Source organism: Hippocampus guttulatus, chromosome 6 (genome assembly GCF_054856545.1).
Source record: "Hippocampus guttulatus isolate MCC_2025c chromosome 6, RoL_Hgut_1.0, whole genome shotgun sequence".
NCBI lineage: Eukaryota > Metazoa > Chordata > Actinopteri > Syngnathiformes > Syngnathidae > Hippocampus > Hippocampus guttulatus.
In genome coordinates, this window is record NC_141266.1 from 6,098,788 (window position 1) to 6,121,774 (window position 22,987).

Genomic DNA, 22,987 nt, shown 5'->3' on the forward strand with positions numbered 1-22,987 from the left:
AAGTCCTTTGAGTCAGTTGTGTGGTAATAACATGCCGTTTATGTATTGTTTATTTCTGCATTTTTGCGTGAATGCAGACAATGGTGTATTTATGTAAAAAAGTACACTAATTGAACATTAACGTAACAATTTTTCTCGAGCAAAGGACACGAACACTGCTTTCTATTTTTCAAATTGTTTTACGTATTGGACTGCATAAAAAAACATTATTTGTATTTTATTCCAATTCACAGTAAAAAAAATCACGTTTGGTTTTTGTTCTCTTTTTTGTCCCTCTTTTTTATGTTCGTGTTGTTTTTAAAGAAAACCTATTCCCTCATCATTTACGTCAGTATGTGAGGAAAATAAATGCAAATGGGGAGTTATTCTCTGTGGAGTATAGAAGCAATACAACAATCGCAATAAACATAGGATACACTGCTGGTTGTTCTAAAGCAGTGGTTCTTAACCTTGTTAGAGGTACCGAACCCAACCAGTTCATATGCACATTCACTTAACCCTTTATTCGTGAAAAATAAAAATGGGATTTTATTTATTTATTTATTTTTACAAATTCAAGAAGTTAAAAGTAATTAAGTAATTGTGCACAAAATGAACCAACCAGTCAGTGATGGCCAAGCGGGCATGTCCTAACTAATTGACATGTTGAGTCGGGTGTGTCTTAACCTCGATGGCAGAGGGGCTGTCGAACACCTGAGACTGATTCACCGAACCCCTGGGGTTTGAACGAACCCAGGTTATGAACCACTGTTCTAAAGTGTGCGAATACAAATATGAAAGTGCGTGCAAGCGCGCGAGTACACACGCACACGCGCACTCGCGCGCGTGTGCGCGCGCATTCGCGCCTTTGGGATCTTACGGTGGAAAGCATCATCGCTTCGACCAGGAGCTTGCAGGAGCCCGCTAGCTGGCGTCATGGATGGGCGGCGCGCTGACGGAGAACTGAGGGTGTTTTCCGGCTTTAAAAGAACCAGAGACTGCCCCTTTGACAAAGCCGCGCTGCGTCATCGACCTGGGGAGACTCTTGGAGACCTTCAATGGGCACACGACAGAATAATTCACCGCAGCCGCTAGTTTCTTGAGCAGCGCTCACCTCCTCATTCACCCGGCCAGCGCTCACACGGTGTGCAATACACACCACGTTAATAATACATTGCTTAACTTCACTCCAAATTAGAATTTTACCCGTGAGTGCACTATCTTTTATTTATTTATTTATTTTTAATTCTTCGTTGCTCATGCAGACTCTCCCGCTGGTTGCATGCAGGATACTCAGCTAGAGCGTCTCTTCTAAGTTCAGTTTTGAAGCTCCAGACAGCAAGGAGTGGGGACTCCACTCGTTCCATCACCTTTCTCGCCGCGATGAAATCTGCAGAAGAAGGTAACACCTGCCTCAATATCTCAGCTTGCAGTATGTTAATGCCATTCTTATCGATAGTGAAATTATCTCTGCAATATAATTTGTCAAAATGTCTGAGTGACAAGCAAATTAATACACAGTGGGATCAAGCCTCCACCATTAATAAGTCTTTATCGTGCACCGTTTTGTGTGAATGTTAAATAGAACGTGAATTTGGAAAGACATCCTTCACTTAAGTGAAACACGGAATTCAGTGAAATGTATTAAGCGGCATTGGCATCATCTTCCCCATTAGGCGTCTCAAGCAGGTGTTTAACAGATCGCTGTACTTTTTTTTTTGTAGCAGGCTACATTGAATTTAGCCTCACAGGATCTCAAAGTATCCAAATAAAAGTAAACAGGAATATGACTATTTGCACAGGGAGGTTTGAGGTCAGGGATCATCAAGTGTTGACAAACTTCGGGCTTTGCTTCTGCTTGTGTAATCCTTCAGTCTGGTTTTAAAATGCCTCTTTTATTCATGATTAATATAGCAACATTTCATTGGCTGCACCAAAAGTCGTTGATAGTCTGCCTTGTGTGGTTTCCAGTGCTGATGTCACTGGCTTTGTGGATTTGGGATTTCATTTCGTCTTTGATATTTCAGATGAACGGGAGCGGTTTTTATTATTATTCATTTTGGCCAAGAGTCTTATAATTGGTAACAGATGTTTTTTCTTCTTTTTGTGTGTGTGTGTGTGTGTGTGTGCGTGTGAGAGAGAGAGAGAGAGACAGCGAGAGATAGAGAGAGAGAGGCATAGAATTGTGATGTGTCCGTTTAGGGATGCCGAGTAGCTTGCTTGGCAGGGAGTCATGTTTAACCACTCAGCCTCAGCAGTTTGCCAAAGCCTGCTTTATTATCACACAACTTCACACGTCTGACACACAGAGCTCAAAACACACATCCTACTGGGGTCTTGCCATAGACTGCACTGTCTCATGAATGTGGGCCCAAGGACTCTTAGCTCCAGAAGATACAGATGGCTTCTGTGGGCAACCACCTATCTGTCCCTGAGGTCCCGTCAGTCTCATCCCACTGTAGACCACAATCCCAGTGGATAAATACATTCATTCTTAAGGCATGCGCGCTTGGTTGTGCTAAGAGTACTTTAAAACCAATGGCATAATTGGTAACATTTGCTGAGGGAAGATATATACGAATAAGGTTACATTATGTGTCTTTTTTTTTTTTTTTGAGAGAGAGTGGGCAGGGGGAGAGGGGGGTGAAATTTGAATGTGTGTGGCAGACACATAGTGGGCCCTGCGGTGCGACTTTAAATGACCAAATTCTGATTTATTTTTGTTAATCTGGAAGATGATACATAATACATAAAATAATACAACATATAATACATAATCAAATAAAATAGGATGAGTGAAAATCCCCACGAGGTCAAGTACTGTGTGACAAATGCAGCTGATGTGCACAAGAAGAGCAGGATAAAAAAATAATAACGGCTGCAATTCTTAATAAAGTAAGTCAGGCTTGAAGTAAGGAGGTGTGTCACACTGGGTGGAGCGGGCAGGCACAGTATGTCATCTGTTGGGCTCGAGAAGAGCATAAACCAGTCAAGAAAAGCATCAGAGGAGATTAAGCTGGGACACGCTTTTAGGGAAGTAGAGATGAGTTTTGAACAAGAAGAGCAAGAATTTGATTCTCGTTGTATGTTTGAGCGCAGCCAGTGTGTTTATCAGCATCGGAGAGGTGAGTCATGAAAATGCATTTCTTTCTTTATGCAATGTCACAAAAGTTTGGGTTTGGCAATAATTCCAATCATTGTATTTACAATGACAATAAGTAAACACGGAACAGATTATAGTACAGTATACGGTATTTGCACATTTTGAAGTCAAAGGTAGGTGTCATCCTTCTCACTGCTTTGAGAGCTTGCACATTTTCGTATGAACAACTGAAAGTATTCGACTTCACGCGATTGTGGCAATAGTGAGCTCGTGCAATGCAGAGCGCATTATCAACTTTGAAACAGACTCCCGCAAACTTTTTTTTTTTTTGATGACCAATCTGTAAAGGATGTGGTGTGTGACAGGTCTCATATAAAGCACAGCATTGCGGTGAACAAATAACAAAGGGGAATGCCCCTGAGTGGCACACTGACTGAACGGTGTATACTCTTAGAGCATTCACCCTCATTGACAGTGTTAATAAAAGACAGCCATGAAGTTTACAACTGTTGATACAATGGCAGCTGGTTGGCAGAGGAGGCAAACCTACAAGGATTCATGGTCTGTTGTTGTTTATGTTGCATGCTCCTCTTGTGCGTGCACCTCAGAGTAGGAGTGTGTTTTGCTGCAACGGCCTCTCTTTGACTTAATCACAAGCTCAGAGCGAAGCAAGAGTGCTGTCGGATTTCCACAGGGGAGGGCCTAATTCACTCAGTGAGTGATGCAATCAATCAAATAAAGCATCCATCACTCTGCTGCTGGGTGGATTCCTGTAGTGTACATTTGACAGCAAGGAGTGCCAAACAGAGTCTTAGATGAACCTATCCAGCAAACAGGCTGGCTGTGCAACTCGGGACTACGGATGAACCACATATACAGTAACTGCTTTGAAATGATTGCTAAGCTTCTCCAGATGTTCCTAGAATAAAGAAAGGAGTCAGTATGTCGCTGGTGAGATTTGTATAGGGGTATTGTTTGCACATGGAATCACTGTTAATTATTTCCAAAGCATAATGACTCTGGGTACCTTAATCCATTGGGCACACATGATCCTACGTGTTGAAAATGTGCTTGTTTATTTTCAGATGCATTCAGCTACACGCCAAATGTCACCCTTTCTCTTCCACTTGGGATGGGCAACCCTTGTCTGGCTACCCAGTACCACAACTTACAGTCCAGCCCAGTTATCTCTGTGACGTCTTGCCATCAGACAGGCTACAACTTCCAAAATGACAACCATGTAGCGGCAGGCTATTACCTACCCCATGGCCTGAGACCCAATGGTGCTCCAGCCCCGGAAAGCCCTCGTATTGAAATCACCGCCTACACCCAGTGCCCCGAGGATCAGGTCGAAGAAAGAAACTGTGATGACCACATCATCAAAAGAGGCGTAAACTCCATTGTGACACTGACACTGCCCAGTGCCGACGGCTACCGTGATCCCAACTGCCTCAGTCCCGCAAGCAGCATTTCTTCACGCAGCTGTAACTCTGAAGCATCCTCCTATGAGTCTGGCTTTTACAACTACGACAACTCCCTACAGAATTCCCCCTGGCAGTCTCCCTGCGTGTCTCCCAGAGGGTCATCTTCACTTTTGTCCTGCCCGCATGCCAGCGGACCTGCAGCCTCCCCGAACATTTCACCCTCCACATCCCCTCAGATTGGAGCAGTGGCTGAGGAAGGCTGGCCGGCTCAGCCGCGTGACTCCAGGCCTAACTCTCCTTCCTTCAGTGGAGGTGGTGGATGCAACAACATCAGCATTGCCGGTGTGGGGAAGAGAAAGTACAGCTTCAACGACACTCCCTACCAGCAGACATCCTGTTCACCCCACCAATCCGCTACCCCCTCCCCACATGGGTCCCCCAGAGTCAGTGTCACAGATGAGAACTGGCTTGCCAATGCCAACCAGTACACTAACTCCGCAATTGTGGCTGCTATCAATGCTCTGACCACAGATGGAGTGGTAGACATGGGAGAAGGGATCCCGGTCAAGACACGCAAGATGGTAGATCATTCACCTTCCATGAGCCTCAAGGTGGAACCTAGTGGAGAAGAGGTCAGTCACGAAGGAGAGATTAGCCCCGAGGACTACCCTTCTCGCCTCGTTTTAAAGAAGGAGAACTACTGCGGGGGGTTCCTGGAGGTGCCCCAGCATCCCTACCCTTGGTCGAAACCCAAGCAGTACCTCAGGTGGGTATCTCGGGACTCTTATGGTCAGAAGTCAAAGTCAGTTAAACCCCAATAGCCCTGAATATCAAAACATTCACAGACAAATAGAGTTGAAAAAAAATTGGATGGTTTTAAGTTGTACCTGTATTTTTTTTTTTCGTTTAACATTTTTAAATCACAGAGGAACATACACCTCCAAACAGCCACCACCAAAATGTATTTTGAGATACAATATTTACCCTTTTTAATATGAAAAAGCAGAGTAGCCTACAGTACAGCATGCATGGTGACGGCTTCCAAATATTTCTTTTCAGAAAGGTTCATGTTTCAGAAATTGAAATTTTGTCCCCCCAAGACATCGTTTTCCATGCCAATAGCACACCTTCCTGCCGGAAATAAAGTGTTTGATTAAGATAGCGAGCAACAGGAAGTAACACTGACAGGCCCGGCTGAAGTGGAAACAGTCTGTGGGTTAATCAGCCGTCTCTCTACTGTGGTCTGTCGCGCCATCAGACCATCTCATTTTGTAGCTGAGGTGATGTCATTCTCCAACCGGACAGATAAAGTCTTGTGGTGGGAAATCAGTTCGTTTTGGGTCAACAAACAGCACGCAAGTCCCACAAATACGCCAGAGATTGGTTTCAGTTGAGCTACCCTTCGGGTCAGGGATTTTGCATTTACCATTGTCTTTTTCTTCGTGTTTGTTTTGGTTAAGATATCGCAACGCGGATCACATGGGAAGCATTTTACTCTTCAAGGCGAGAACAATGATGTTATGGGAGGCAAACTGAAGCTTCAAGAGGCAAATATCACAGTACAGTGCAGAGTGTGATGCCGATGCATTCCCACTGTCTTACTCAACTGTCTGGTAGTTGAGTGTGAATTTATATTTCTTTGTTATCAAATTTCAATCAATCAACACTGAATCAATGGGACTGAGTGACAGTGCGTATGTCTGAGATTTGTTTTTGTAGCCCAGAAATATCATCCCTCCCACCTCCCAAGCACACTGTGCTTGTCCCCACTTGTGACAGTATCGTATTAACACACTGAACTTGTAGCCAAAGCAGATTGGTCTCTCTTTTTTCATTAATAATAATAATAAAAAAAAGAGACATCATTACCCAGGCTCAGGGGAATACGCATGATTAGATTACAGACCATGATGAAATGGAGAAGGATTAAGACAGTTTGAATTACACAAAAGTGTCCAAAATTAAGGCCAATTTAAAGCAAGGTCAAAAAGTTTTGACTTAGACGTCTTTGACAGAACTGGGGCCTGTGGAAAAATATCAAACCTCAAACCATTTCACTGAATCTAATAGAGGGTAACGAAAAGACAAATGTAAAGACCTCCATGTGTCACATCTGTGTTCAAAGTAGACTGGAAATGTGAACACCGAGCAGCAATGTTTTCACCACTATCCCAATGTTGGATATTCTTAAATGATTTTGCATTGAGACTGTTGAAGAAGTTACGTCAATATTAATCTATAATGTGCAATTTTATTGCAGCCCATCCCTGCCAGCGCTCGACTGGCAGCTTCCATCCAGCTCCGGTCCATACAGTTTACAGATCGAGTTACAGCCAAAGTCCCACCACAGGGCCCACTATGAGACTGAAGGCAGCCGTGGGGCAGTCAAGGCACTTTCTGGAGGCCACCCAGTTGTCCAGGTATGCTGTGACACCCCATTCTGACAGGTTAACTTCTCTGAATGTCATGCTACAAAATGGCTGCATTCGCAGGGACAAACTGATCACTTTTTTTGTCCAAAAGCAAGCTTGAATACATAACGATTGGCTATTGTGATTAAGTCATGTGACAATGTTCTCCATGATATGGAATTTAAATCTGTTTTTGGGGTGGGCCCATTTTGGTGGCCGCAACACACATGACAAATAAATTATCAGGTCAGAATGCCTGATTGGAGGAATGCAACAATGGCTGTGTTCATCACAGTAACCAAAGACAATATATGCGTGCTTGTCATTACAGCTACATTAAAATAAGACAGAAAATAACAGGGAACAACAAATAATAGGGTTTCTCTATTGGAAGCGACTCTAAGTGACGTTGCCACATTCTGCTCCACACGGAAGATTGAAATCACAATTCGAATCATATTCACTGGCCAAGCAGTGCCAGAACAGACAGAATGAGTCACAGGTATTAGGTCTCCATCTACTACAAAAGCAAAACAACAACAACAAAAATAACCGAAACAAAAGCACATTTCAAATATATGAACACGGGTACAAAGTACTGTCCACTAAATGCCCAATAATTGCAAATGTCCTCTAATACGGTAATACTGATCAGAAACCTAAGTGAAAGCTAACTATCGCAGAGTAGATGCAGAGACAGATTTAAAAATAATGATAGTAGTCATAATAATAATTAAAAAGAATAATAATAATTATTATTATTATTATTGTACATTTATGTTGTGCATAGTTGGAAGGCTTAAATATTTTAATAAATTTGGATTGGATTCATTCTTTTAAATATTAATATTAATTTGTTCAATTTGCAATACCATGATTTTAGTGAGGTTACTAGGCTGGCAGTTTCTATACACAGTGGATCCTTGCATACTTGTTCATCATTCGCAGATGGATATATTTTTGGATTTTTTTCAGTATTTTCTGTATTTAATATTTCGGGGAGAGCCAACCTGTTTGTTTGTTTGTTTGTTTGTTTTGTTTTTGTGGAATACACTTTTTTGGACACACACACACACACACATTATTTACATGCATTTATCATGGCCATTAATTGCACGTGAATTTTGCAGGGTCACTTTTCCACTATCCACTGTTGAGGAAATCTGAAGTTTTGCAAAGTCATCTACAATATTGTATTGTGCTTGAATTCAATTTCAGTAAGTTTCAATTTATTGCTGAAAATGTTCACACTGACTCAATTAGCATAGATCAGGACCATCACCGTTGTGCTTGGCAAACACTTATGGAGCACATTAGTATCGCCAACAGCGGAGCACAGAGCTTCTCTCATTCTCATCACACCGTGTGGGCATTTTGGTTATCATAAGGTGGTCACAAAGAAACAATACTTTGTCTGACATTTCTTTACACTACACTTAAAAAGGGTGATGAGCCAAGACTCGATTAAACGGTACAGATAATGGATGGATGGATTCAAAGGTTTAAAATGGCGATTTATTCAGAAAAAGATGAGCAGACACAAATCACAAAAGCGAAGTGGTTACCTTTTTAATTATTTTTTTAATTTCGCTTGCGGTCCCAATTTGGTCAGGGGTGGCCCTGTTTTTATGTGTACAGTACAGTCATACCTCGGTTTTCGACAATAATCCATTCCAGAAGGCTGTTCCAAAAGCGATTTGTTTGAAATCCGAAACTATTTTACGAGCCCATGATTAGGGGTGAATACACTATGCAGAAATAACATAAAAACAGTCAGCTTTGCGTGAATCACAACAAAAGTGTCTGCTCACAATGAGCGCGACACGAGGAAGTGTAAGGAAGCCGAGAGGAGTCAAGTGGCGTATTCGGGATTGCTTTGTCGAAAACCGGTTTTCGGTCGTAATCCGAGGTGTAGAAATCTCAAATTTTCTGGTCGAAAACCGATTTGGTCAAGAACAGAGATGTTCAAAAATTGAGGTTTGTCCATGCAATGACTGATTAGAATTTAGTTTAAAATACAGCTTTCTTAATCATAAGACCACAGTGTATACCATATCTACAGCAGGAGCAGCTTAATTAAATAAGACAATGTATTGCTTTATATCCATCCCTCCATTTTCTAAAATGCTGATTCTTGCAAGGGTTGTGGGCATCCTGGAGCCTATTCCAGCTGTCTTTGGGCAGAAGGCGGGGTACACCCTGAACTGGTTGCCATCCAATCGCAGGGCACACGTAGACATCCAACTCATATTCATGGCCATACTCACACCGAGGGACAATTTAGAGTGTTCCATTAACCTGCCATGCATGGTTTTGGAATGTGGGAGCAAACCAGAGGACCCGGAGAAAGCCCACACAGGCATGGGGAGAATATACAAACTCCACACAGCAAGGCCGCAGAGCGGGAATCGAACCCTGCACCTCTGCACTGTGAGGGGGATGTGCTAACCAGTCAACCACCCCATTGCTTTATATAAATTCACTCAATTACTATTTCACACAAATGAGACTGCATATCGGCATGGCCCAAGTCAAGCGTTCCAGTATCTCATGTGACCCCTTGGAAAATTCATTACCCGTGCATGAGCAAGAAGCTCTGATTATATAGAGAGAGAGTATATTCAGAGAGTACTGAGAGGTACACTGTCTTATTTTTCAGTTTTCCGGTTTTATTTAATGTGAATTGAGTTGTGTTGTTGTAGTCATGAGAGGTATGACATGTCAAATTCCCCAGTGCCCATGAGTGGCAGGCGGTGGATGGGTGAGGTGCAGTCAAGGAGAATAAGTCAATAATGACACAGGGGCACGGGTGGAGGAAGCAGCCAAGGAAGTGTGTGTGCAAAAGACCCAGTAGAAAGAATGAGACGGAGCAGAGGGAATCAGCGCAGCTGGGCCTCGGTTCGGCTGCCTCTGGAGATGCTCTGTATCCTGCTGATTAGGGCCTTGGTGGCGCTGAGGTTAACTGAGCATGGTGGTAGTCGTAGAGGCAGGGGGGATGTTTGTGGTAAAGAGTTACTTCGGGCTGCCCCCCTCTCAGAGGGAGTTGAGAATGTCACTCCTTTTGCACTGCTCATCCTCCAACCATTTCCCAAACCTACACAAGCAGGACACCCTGCACTGAAGCTCAGTCAAGCTCATGGGTACACACACCCCCCCCCCCTCCCCCCCCCCACACACACACACTGTGAGTGGTGGTGTGTGTTGGAAAGCAGTGATGGGATGTGAACACATATTTATGGGGGCACGGTTGAGCGGGGTGACTGAAATGATCCTTTGAACTATATGGTATAACTCGCTGCCCAATTGCCGCTTTTTCTGGGTCTCAATGCAACTCAATTGGATTACCATTCCGAAATGTTGAAATTTATTCTGTACTCGCACTCCGTCCTTCTGACTCCAATATGATATTCATAACCTCATGATTGGGAGTTGTTTTTTTTTTTTTTTTTACACCCACGGCTGCTTTTTCACTTTATTTACAGCAGCCGACCATTGCGGTATTGAGAGGGTCTACAGTAATCTATTGGCTCCTATCATAGTTTTCCAACCGATCCGTTCTTCTACCACAAATATGCCAAAAGTCCACAAAATGATTTTCAAAGCTGTGATTTGGTAAACCAACAACCTGGTGTACCTATATCTCTCTGACATTGAATGATGTATTTTTGTCCAGAGGGAAACAATGGGGGGAACTAATGCAATATGAATTGTTTTCATTGCGAAGCAACTCTGATTTAAAATGCGGGATCTGATGAAGATGAAGCAACAGCTTTCAGGCTCATATTCCATCAGGAAATACACAGACATTGAACAGTCCCTTAGTAACAAAAGACAATAACACCTGTGAAGTATTAACCCTAACATAGAGGACAATCCTGCATATGGCTGGGTCGTACAGGATAATGACAGGCCTATAGGGCTTTCTACCTTCCTCAGTCACAAGTACACACAACCTCACTCGCTCTCTCATTTAGTCTAAAGCAGCAACAGACATGGTGTAATTTCAACAGGATGTGGCCATCATTCCTATTAACATGTGCATGACTTGATACCCATCTCCCTTCCTCTGAACATATATGTAATACACATCACATTTGCAGGATGTTTTCCACCACTGCTACATGAAAGGGCTCAGTTAAACATGTGTTAGGTCCTCTGCACATGCAATCCCACCTTGGATCCGTCACTTTCTGTGTAATGTCCCAAAGAAATACTCAATACAATATACAATGGATGATTTTTCTTTTTTTTTTCGATGGAATGCCACCTTTGTTTGATATTAGCCAGGCTTTGGTTCAATGCCATTGTGTTGTTGGAGTGCTAAGTCACCGTTGTCATTTAATATCAAAAGTGGTATTTATTCCACTGTGAAATAAAGAAATAAAATCTTAATTAACCATTTGGGCTGTGTAATATCGCTTAAAAGTTATATTTGGACTATATGGCGATACGTGACATGGTGCGAATCCTGTGCCTGCATGGATTTTCTCCAGGTACTTCCTTCCTCATTCCAAAAACACGTGTGTTAGGTTCATGAAAGACTAAATTCTCCATACAGTAGGTCTATAGATGTGAATGGTTGTTGAAATGTGCTGAATGAATAGCTGCCGACCGGTCCAATGCGTACACCACCTTTCACTCAAAGACAGCTGGGATAGGCTCTAGCTCATCCCAGATCACCTTGAATCAAATCCCCAGCAAAGAAGGAGGTTCATCGTGCCTGGAAATAAAATCGGAACTGTTGGGGTCCTATTTTCTTTCCCAGTGGGAATGACATTGGTAGCTAAACTGCAAGATCCCCTTTGAGGATGATGCATGTGATGTAGGCAGTTGGAGACCGCCTTGCACCTGCACTACTGTGCATCCGTGTGTGACATCCCCTACCCCCTAATCGTGACGGGCATGCTTTAAAAATGTTCAAGATGAAAATTATTTTTAAAAAATTGTTCAATGAAATGACTTCTACAAACAATTTTTTGGGATTTTCCCAAACTGAGGTCACATTTATGAATGAAATCCGCTGACATAACACAACTACCCACAATAGATGCTCCTTTAGTTAGGCAAAAATTTAGTTTACCGGTACTTTTTTTTAAACCGTAATTTATGATGAGATGTAACGGGATGCAGAAGTAACACCCAAATTCACAAACACACTGAACTAGACTCTCCAGCACAAGAATGACAATGCACCCCTTCTTATAGCGAGCACAGACTACTACTATTTGTGATCAAATTGTTGGATGAATCAGGGGTGAGGCGACTCCATGTGCCCATAGAGGCGCAACACAGTTCGAAACATCCTAGACAAGACTTGTGCTGACGCAAAAATGAAGTTACACCCATTTTAACACTGAACACAAACCCAACCGCAATGGCTACTGATAATATAGTTGTTCACATATTCATGATTTTGCAATAAGCACAATTCTTTGTAAATTCATAATGTTACTGGTGTTTTCCTTTTGCCCCAAAGCAGTTTTAGCTCTCGTACAGCCCTGAACAGGAAAATGTTGTCAATACTTGTTATAATATTCCAAGCAATTTTCAGCATAACACCACATTTAAGGATCACATATAGTGTGAATCAAGTCGTTAATCAGTAGAGAATTGCGATGTTGGAGTAATTTTAGAGAGAAAGGAGAGTTGTGATGTGCATAGATTAAACTAGATTCAGCAAACGCTTGTTGCTTCACTGTCAGCATCTGGCAGAAAGGCAGATGTGATATTGTCGAAAAGTCTGAATCCACCCTTCTGTTTCTCCTCCCCTTCCCCTGCCAAAGGAGGGGTGTTTTACTGCTGCTACTGATCTTCTTTTCTCTTTCCCAAATCTCTGCGCCACGTGTACTTCTTCAAGTCATGTCTGTTCTCCAGAAGTCCGCCTCTGCAGGCCTGCATAGTGTTTTCACAGTCAATAAGGCTGGACGCATGTCATTCCCCAGACAGTAATTTTAAAGCTACACAAATATTGAACAATGGACACCAAGAATTTAGAGTCCTTTTTCTGGTGAATTTTCAAAAGGTAGAAGAGCTCGGCAGTGGCTCACGAAGGGATGAAAAATGGGAAGTCACTAGGGGTGTACCTTCTTCTCCCCTTTCAGCTTGACACCCCTCCACATCATCACAACTGATCCAGACAATACAGCTGCATCCAATTACACAATTAATGCATCACCTGCCCTTTCCACAATGTTTCCAGTTGACAAGTTGCTCAGCCAAACTCACTTGCAGTACAGTTTTTTGCTATAGCTGACACAGAGGCAGAGGTTGGGAAATCTGCAAATCAAGCCTCCGTTCAGATTTCTTCGACAAATATGAAGTATAAGAGGCATAAAAAAAAAACAAAAAGAAATTGCATTTTTCAGGGAAGCCACAATGATCGACCACACTCAAAGTTAAAAGCACCACCCTTGGGAATTGTGCAACATGAGGAAGTTGTGCACTCTACTCCAGTGTTTGAATGAGCATCACTGAGGTGTGGCAAGAAGGGACATCTTGGTAGCATGGGGAGAGGGTCAGAGGAGCACATATGTTAAAGAGATAGTTCGAAGTCGGATTGAGGGGTGCCCGTGAGAGGTCTGGTGTCACAAGAAAGGACTACCTGAGCTCATGAATCATTTCCTCTACTCATTGAGCGCACAAGGATTCAATGGGGGATATCACCATCTTTGTGTGCTACCACAAGATGAGTGAGGGGATAAAGAATCCAAATTAATACCCTGTCCCCCCCGTACTGCTTTCCTCCATATAGCCACGTGGCAGCTGAGGTAATAGTTGGAGGTCACCAAAATATTAAAAAATAGCTTTGTGCCATGATTGCCTGGATTATATTAAATCCTTAAAGTCAATGCTGTCATCCACCAGATTTGTAACATCAGCCATTGTGCTCTCAAGAGTCAATATAAGTAACTAGTAGCATGGATAATTTCTACTTGTGGCACCGTAAGTAAAATATAACAAGCCAAAAAAATGGTCTGGTGGTGAGATCACCTCATAAATGAATTGGTCCCTTGAGATGGCAAGACTTCAAGAAGCTTCTGACCTCCGCCTAACTCACTGATGACTTTCATGTGTGACTTGCTCACAGGTTGAGACAGCTGCGAGAGACCCTCAGTTCAGGGTGGGGGAGAAAAACTACAGTAGAAATAGGACTCTTTAGACTCTTTATTTTGCTTGTGCCTTTTCCTCTCCTTCAGAATTGAAACAAACAAAAATATGGTTGACCGCTAGAGCTACTTTTTAACCTGTCGAATAATTCATCAACCACACTTTTTCAACATATAAATCGTGATTGTGGATTTAAAAAAAAAAAAGCCTTTAGATCTGCCTTGTCACAGTCCACACAAATTTACCGGTAGTTTACTATTCTAAATTACAGACCAAATCCAGTCAACCTCAAATTGACTATTGTTGAGATTGATTTTATTTTGGTAGATTTTTTAAAAATTTAAAACAAGCTAGCGGTCTAGTCAGGAATCTACGTTAGATATGTGAATTAAAATTTGAAAGTGTGTTATTGCTACTAAAGTGAAGGCATGAGCTCATATGTAGCGCAATGGCATACATTTCATCTTCTTTTCGAAAATACCAACGTTTTGTCTGGAAAAAAAAAGAAACTTCAAGCCTGTGCTCTCATTTGCAAAAACATACAGTAGTTTGCCAATGCAGCACTAATTTCCACAAATGTCAAGTGACATACTGTACCTCTTTGGTTCTCTGCCCGCTTTCCTTATCCTCAGACCTTATCCATGCGCTTTCAAAACTAATTATAAACACATTAATCTGCTCATGTCACAGGTTACATGTGGTATTTATTTTGTTCGGTGACTCAGTCCATTAGAAAAACAGCCGGGGTCTTTTATTCCTTTCGACAGTACTTCTGTTTTCACTCGTACTGAGCTCAAAGAAAATTGGGCTGAGGTGATGTGCTGGTGTTTGCTGGGGTAATTGACCAATTAGTGCGATTTTGTCGGATGGCCATGGCTTGCTGAGCCTTGGTTTTGACGATATGATCATTCACAGTCGAATCCATACAGTCAAGTAGCCAACCTAATAGATCTTTGGTGTATCAAATCGACTTTTCTGAAATCTTAAGTCAACATATATTGTTTATCTCCCCGCAAGCCCCCAACATCTGCTTATAACACTGCATAAACACTGAAGTGTAAAGACTGAGCATATCCTGGGAGGTCTGCAGAAGACAGCTGGATTCCAGTACAAATCCGGATTTTGGTCTGGTCAGAAATCCCTCACAAAGTATCAGTTGTCTTCTAAAATTTGCAGCCCAGCATATCTGTTCAGATTTCTGTGCCATTATACACTTGGCTAAATTATATAATTGTGTTACCTTAAGCAGCCGGAAAATGATCCTTGGTGCTGAAATTAAAGTGGCTGCAGTGAGTTATCTGCCATTGACCAAAAAGTCAACAGTCCTTTTCAAACTGCTCAACAAGCTTGATGCTGTCTGGATATCTCTGGATATATGTGTGCATGCGTGTGTACACACACACACGCCTAAATGAGAAACTGCTTAATAAAACGTGGTGTTGGCTCTTACCTGACTCCTTTGTTGTCCCGGCAGCTTTATGGCTACATGGAAAGTGAGCCACTCACCCTGCAGCTGTTTATAGGGACCGCAGACGACCGCCTCCTACGACCACATGCCTTTTACCAGGTCCATCGCATCACTGGCAAAACCGTCTCCACTGCCAGTCATGAAGTTCTGCAATCCAACACCAAAATTCTGGAGATCCCTCTGCTTCCCGAAAACAACATGAGGGCTATGTAAGTTATCTTCTTTCACTATCAAATATTTCACTTTCCACCTTATGACGGGTAATCCCAATTTTGGAATAAACAAACAAATCACAGCTCTCTACACCATCTTGAAAATTGCTTTAGCTCCAAACGCAGAATTTCAGATGAGAGACACTGTACATATGTCTAAGTAGAGCACAAAAGTTCAGATACATATTTATTTTTACTCAAGAGGTGTACTCTTTCCTTGGTGAAATAAGTACACGGTGTTGACATCTCATGAGAAAAACAGCTGCCAAATATTCCAGCACAGAGTGACATATGCGAGCCATACAACATGAATTAAAATGAGGTCTGGCATATGTTACTAAGAATGTGATGCATTTTTATTAACGTGACATAAGTAGACATCTACCATCACAAGTATATGCTGTACATGCAGTATATTGCATTAAGTAACAATTTGCTATGTTGTTGAGGCGAGTAAGTAGTAAGAAGTGTTAGGCCTACTTTAGTGTAAAGGATATACTGTAGTGAGAGCCTTAAAACTGAGATTTGACATGTTTCTTTGATTAAAAATGTCACGGCCATGCTCTAATTGACTTCCAATGGTGACTTAAGTACTGTTGCTTCAGTAGGGAAACTTTTTACTTCTCAGAGTTTAGGTTGGAAAGCTCAGCTCAGCTCTTTTTTTTTTTTTAGCAGACAAATATATGTTGTTTTCTTAGTTGCAAGAAGCATAAAAACACACACATGAAAAACCCACAATTTCTCCGCGGTGCTGTCTTTTAAATGCTGCTGAATTATACCATTATGTGGTTTTTATTTTCCCCAGAATTGATTGTGCAGGCATCCTAAAGCTGCGCAACTCAGACATTGAGCTTCGCAAAGGGGAAACAGACATTGGACGTAAAAACACCCGAGTACGGTTGGTGTTCCGAGTACACATCAACCAGCCCAATGGCAGGACCGTGTCCTTACAAGCTTCCTCTAACCCCATCGAGTGTTGTAAGTATTACTACCCTAAGTCTCTCTCAAACACGCAATGACAAGCCTTTCGCTCGGCTTTGCACTCACTTAAAAGTGGCATCAAATGGTTCCAATACACGAAGCATCTATTTTCTCGAGCATCTGCCCCCAATAAGTTTTCAATCATCAAAGCAATTTGCCAAGGTAATAGATACGCAATGCTAGACATATGTTATCTATCTCCATTTGTATTAAATGATTAGGAGCATATATGTATGTACACACATGTGTGTGTGTTGGGTGGGTATGTATGCATATATATACAGTATATATATATATATATATATAGAGAGAGAGAGAGAGAGAGAGAGAGAGACGGTGTCGAGGCACAGTTCCTTTCCTTTGTCAGTCATGCTCCATATGCCGTAAGCTATTTTATTAGCATACAGGGGAGACAGTTAAATTTAGACAGTGAGAATGGAAAGATTTAGGATTATAGTTCTGAGAAAATTTACCATTTAGTCATGATGATTAATGTCATCATGCCTAAACATCAGGAATGTTAATGTTCCTATTAGCTAACAATGAAATTGGTCTCTTTTATTTTTCATATGATGGTAGCTGGCCTTTCTGTCTTATCCGTGGGGCATTGGCTCAAATCCCATTAGGTTAACTCTTTCTATTTTAGCAACCATACTTTGAAAACTCCGGACAATCCGGCACATGCAGTTGCCTCGCCCCTGACTCATCCGACAATTTGATAATTCAAAGTAGTCTGCACTCAGCAGACAGGCGCATTGTCATTTTCGTGCCAGGGCAAATGGTCCACTTCACTGTGTTTACTCGACGCGTTACGCCTCACTGAGCGTTCCTGCCACACCCCCAGCACATCTGCAAATTTGGTTACAAAACTAAGCAAGATTTTACACCTGCAAAAAGCAAGTGTAACTGTGTGCATAGGGGGTGTAACAGGATTTTCGTGTTTTTGATCGAGGTGCAGGCAGACAGCTTTGGTGCTTCGTGGACGTGTGTGGTGGAAGTCATCCAATTAATTCATAAATATGGACCCAGCATGGGTCAGTCCCTCTGAATCACCGTAGAAATCCATCCAGTGAATTAAGTGTAATTCTCTTCGAAAAATTCATTTTAATAGCAACCATATAACTATTGTGAGGGGAGTAGGGCTTATGGTTGGGGTCATGGTTAGACTTAGGATCAAGGGTGCAACATGTCACATGCATGGCCGACTAGATCGTCCACAAGGGGAGAGCTTTCAATTTACCTGCTGATGTCATGCACGGACCCCAGCAAGTCTATTTCTGTTTCCGCAATTTCAAGCATGGCGTTCTCGGGCGTACTGCGCCTGGACTGTTGAGATGAGATTAACAAAAGATGCTTTTATTTTTAAGCACTAATCGAAAGTGGCCAGACCAGAAATGCTTGTTTCAGTGTGTATTTAATGAGCGGCAAAATAAATCTACTCATTTCTGTTGGATGAGAAAGACAATGCTGAGGTCTCTGCTTTTTCATATTTGTCTCTATTTCTGGTACACGTGAGGACCCCTGCGAAGATGCTCTGTTCATGCCCTCATTTTTATCCAAATGAGGGATGCTGCTAGGATTGGTCAGAAAGAAAAAAAAACTATTTATATTGCACAACAGCGTACAAAGGCATAAACACCCTTTTTACACCCAAATCTACCTATGTAAAGTCTAGCAAGATACTAAAAGAAAGAAAACTCCACCCATTGATTAGAGTTAGACTGCAATATGCGCTAGAATTGTGCCAGGCACTACAATAGGACCCATTGTTAACAAAAAGGTCCACGTTTTCAGGAGATATTTGTCAATTTGAAAAGAGTAGACGAAGGACATAAGGTTGGTCGGATCAAGGTTTGTAAGTAATGTATTATTTAAAGTACATTGATGAGACCAAAGGCTCTATATTCGTAGACAATCCAGTTGCGCTCCAGTGTATCCTCATTTTGGTGCCTACACAAGTCTTGATGTGCTTGTTTGGGAATTCTGTTCATCTGTCTGCGCTATGTAGGGCATTCCAGCGTAATGAGGGCATTTACTTTGACATACGCCAAGCACACCTGATATTTGGGTGATTGCAAGTAGACCAAGCTTTAACCTGCCGCAACCAGGTCAAAGTTCTGGTGCAGGTGTTTTAAAAATGATTCATTTTATTGGTGCACAGGAAGCCTGATTCTGAGCTCTGCAAACATGTTTGCTGAATGCCATTGCATTTCATTCATAAATATAACAACAGCGTGGATTAACTCCTCTAAATCATTGCTGAGATTAATTTCTTTTATATACCGTATATTCTCTGGTCACACATAGACATGTAAATTCCAAGTGAGAAGATGATGTCTCTCTTACATACTGTATGTTTAAAATCATCCCCCTCACAGCCGCACAGCCATGGAATGTGAGAAGTGGGGTGGCGGCGATACACAGATTTACGTTCAAGGTTAAAGACAGTCCCCAAATGTCCACTTCACAGATCCGTGATCTATCTGGCCAACTTCGTCATCTGAACGAGGAGGTCTGCTTGCAGTTCCTTACAAACATACTGTGCGCCCCTTGACCCACTGCGGGACATGAGCCTATCAGTTTCTTCTTCCGTAATGTCAAAGACGATCAGAGTATCTCATGCGAGGGGCTTTTTCAGGGAATGAAATAAACTGCTTTAATTGCCAGTGAATCAAGTCGGCTGTGTTCACACCCACAACGGAGCTAAATTGCCCTTTTTTTAAATGTGCCATGCTGCACCCACTTGTTCGGGTCTACAAAAGTTGTGTAGTCCGCCTCTGTGCAAATTTATATTTTGCCTCATGCCAGATTTGCCTGTTTTCCATCTACAGCCCAGCGCTCAGCGCAGGAGCTTCCCTTGGTGGAGAAGCAGAGTGTGGACAGCTACCCTGCAAATGGAGGCAAAATGATGGTGCTGAGTGGTCTCAATTTCCTCCCTGACTCAAAGGTGGTGTTCGTAGAGAAGGCCCAGGGTGAGTCGCAGTGACCAGTACTGTACATAATTACCACATTGCCAGTAAATATCTCATCTCACTCTCTTAATATCTCTTTTAAATGTGCCATTCTCCTCTCCCTTCACAATTCTTCTTCTTCTTTCAATTCCCCCCATCAAAATACAGCAGGACTTGCCATTGAGCCACATGTGTTGTACATTAGGCCATTATATTTTTACCCAAAGCATATTTACATTTTTTGAAGTTTCCATAGCCGGTTCACTGGCGCTTGCCACAAGTTAAGGAATGAATCACTACCATGGCATGTTTGACGACTTTCTTCGGCTTAGTCTGTTTTATGCCACGATTTGTGACATTTGACCCTGTTCGCTAATTTTCATCTGCTGCTTCCTCAACCTAGTCAATTGACCCCTGTCTGTCTGGGAGTGACACTTGCACATGCAGTTTGTTGATGTTGACCAAAAACATTTTCCTCTTTGTGTATCAGGCAGAAATATAAAATAATACTTTCCATGAATTTCCTTGATTGGACATTCATCTAAAGCACCACCTGAGATTAATATAAACATTAGGTTAAAAAAAAATCAAGACATGTTGAAATATACAGTACAATCATGGTTTTGTTTTGGTTTACAAATGTGTTGAAGATTACAATGTACGTACACTACACTTGCATATATTTCAATATTTGGAAGTCTATAAATTGTGAATAGATTAATTGATCAAATATTTAAGAATAAGTGGTTTAATGTTTAGTCTGTCATCTCACAGTGCAGAGGTGTTCTCCCCGTGCCTGCGTGGGTTTTACTCCAGTTTCCTCCCACATTCCAAAAACATGCGCAGCAGGTTAATGGAACATTCTAAATTGTCCCTACGTGTGAGTGTGAACGCGGATGGTTGTTTGTCTATATGTGCCCTGCGATTGGCTGGCAGTCAGTTCAGGGGTGTCCCCTGCCTACTGGCCGAAGACAGCTGGGAAAGGCTCCAGCACCCCTTGCGACCCTTGTAAGGATAAAGTGGATCAGAAAATGGATGGATGGATGGATGAACTTAATAAGAATAATAAGGTGACAGAGATCATTAAAGATATACAGTACATTTACATGTCTATAAATGCCCTGATTTAACCCATAAAGCCACTTCATGTCGTCGTTGTTCATTAATAATGGCAAAACAAACAAACAAATAAAAAACAGTTTAAAAAAGTAAGTTAAGACAAAATGAAAGTAAATTCAAAGGAAAGTACTGACTAATATAGTTGTCTTTGTCTATGCATAAATGAATAAGTAGAAGAAAACAACCCCTCAAAAGTGCAATTGTAACCGAGTTAGAAGAGTGTCAAACACAGCGATCGGAAATTAAGCTTGATTGAATAAATAGTAGCCGAAGAACCACCTCAGATGAAGGCTCTTGTCAATTTAAGATGTTTTAGTTTCTCTGTCTACTTCTTTCAAAGGAACTCTCGAAGATAAAACACAAAAGGGGTGGAAATCACACACATTTTGTTTCACAGACTAGTCATTTCATACTAAAAATGAATAGCTTTGTTCATATTCTCACCCCCACGGCTAACTGCATCCACTTTAAAAATACTCATCGAAGTGTTCAGCAACTGAAAGGGTGACTCAAAGGTGGAGGAAGAGGAAGTGGATGAACTTGGTCAAATGGGGCTCTTCCTTTTTCTGCCTTCAACTTAGTCATGGAGGGGGTTCCCCCAGAGCACCTTTGTCTAACCCCTCATGCCATATGAGATGTATGACCTCGTGTAGAATGTATTTTCCTTCCTTCAACTACAATTTCTCTTCCTCTCGAGCGACACCGTTTCCTTTCTGTCTCTCTTTTCACAAACAACCCTGCACTTTATCCTCGTATTTTTTTTACCCCTGTCCTTAATATCGGGTAAAGACATTAACAAGTTTGGAGCTCTGCACTGCTGGGATCCCTGCACCAAGCTTGCCATCAAGATTTCACGTGTATGATTTCCATTGTTGTGGTGTCCAGCAGCAAGATGAGTGAGCGTGCCTGACTACTTCTTAGTCTATGTTTATATAAACTTTTATGACCCATCACTTCCAGGGTCCCCCAAGTCAAAAGCCCACTACAAACACATACACACACGTACACACATTTTCATATACACACACGGACAAAATTGTGGGTGTCCTTCCTCGAAAGAAAGAAAGGCCTTGGCTTAAACTGTCAAACATAATCATAAATAAGATATTCTAAAGACTGCTGAAATTGCTCAAAATGTACTACAGTCATGAAAACCTTGCATTGCTCTTTTTGTGGGCTAACATAATTATTTGACATTGTCTTATTCAACACAAACTAATGAAACTGTCCTGGAAAAAATCATGATGATTTTTTTCACAAACATTTGTGGCGCTCACTCCAATCAAACATTTGGAATTCTGGAATGAGACTTCTCGCGGGCAAACGAATCCAACTGTTTCCAGTAGAAAGGGTGCATTTCTCCAGACTGCTTGCTTTAGTCCCCTCCACGGATGTTCAATCGGATTTAGATCAGGGATCATCAAAGGCAAATGACAAATGTGTTTTTTTATGATCAGCCATTCTGGTTGTTGTTGTTTTTTTTGTTTCTATCCGTGTGTTTTGGGTTGTTGCCCTGTCAGAGGGGACCCATGACCTATGACTATTTTACTGTACACTGCACAGATTCACGAGACCCTGTGCCAGATGCAGAAAAGCAGAACAGAACTGCAAAACCGCCACATTCAAGCGTAGGTGCAGTGTTCTTTCTAGACGGCCTTTTTTCGTGTTAACACAGCGCTAAAGTGACTTGCCCAAAAAGCTGCAGTTCTGTCTCATCCGTTCAAGATATTTGGCTTGACAATTTGCATTTTGGCCAATTCCAGTCTCATAAGTATTTCGGTCACCATTGTGGCTTTCTTTGCCTTTTTTAACAGTGTGGCTTTCTTTGCCTTTTTTAACATCAGGTTACCAATACCTTTACCAAAAAAGGAACATTGTACCCACTGCGGCACATGGAAGAAGCATTTTTCATTACAGTATTCTGTGCTGGGTACAATGAAATGACAAGACTTTTCACGCATTCCTGTTGTCAGAGAATGTAATCCGAGCTGCATGTCCTCAAACAGAATAAAAACAATGAATGTGAAATTATTGGATTATTATGAAATGGCCATTGATGAGCCCTATTCTAAAGCCTATTGAACATCTGTGCAAGCAGCTGAAGTGTGTTGTGCGGAAAAGGTGCACTTCAAACTTGAGGGAGCTAGAGCAATCTGCTCACGAGGAGCGAGCCAAAATACAGTACCTGTCAACTGGTTCACGAGTCTTATTAAGAGTAAGAAAATTTGTTGG

The 22,987-nt window shown here is 41.9% G+C and overlaps 1 protein-coding gene across 2 annotated transcripts in view; it reads left to right on the forward strand.

The window, feature by feature from the left end:
• The first annotated feature begins 1,167 nt into the window (after positions 1–1,167).
• LOC147203372 (nuclear factor of activated T-cells, cytoplasmic 1-like) overlaps positions 1,168–22,987 on the forward strand; it is a 65,056-nt gene continuing 43,236 nt past the window's right edge. For both annotated transcript variants that reach the window (XM_086114492.1, XM_086114493.1), the window contains exons 1-6: positions 1,168–1,381; positions 4,168–5,272; positions 6,767–6,926; positions 15,499–15,701; positions 16,510–16,682; positions 19,517–19,657. In XM_086114492.1, coding sequence (XP_085970618.1) covers positions 1,363–1,381; positions 4,168–5,272; positions 6,767–6,926; positions 15,499–15,701; positions 16,510–16,682; positions 19,517–19,657 — 1,801 coding nt within the window. In that variant the 5' untranslated portion in view covers positions 1,168–1,362. The remainder of the gene's footprint in view (positions 1,382–4,167; positions 5,273–6,766; positions 6,927–15,498; positions 15,702–16,509; positions 16,683–19,516; positions 19,658–22,987) is intronic.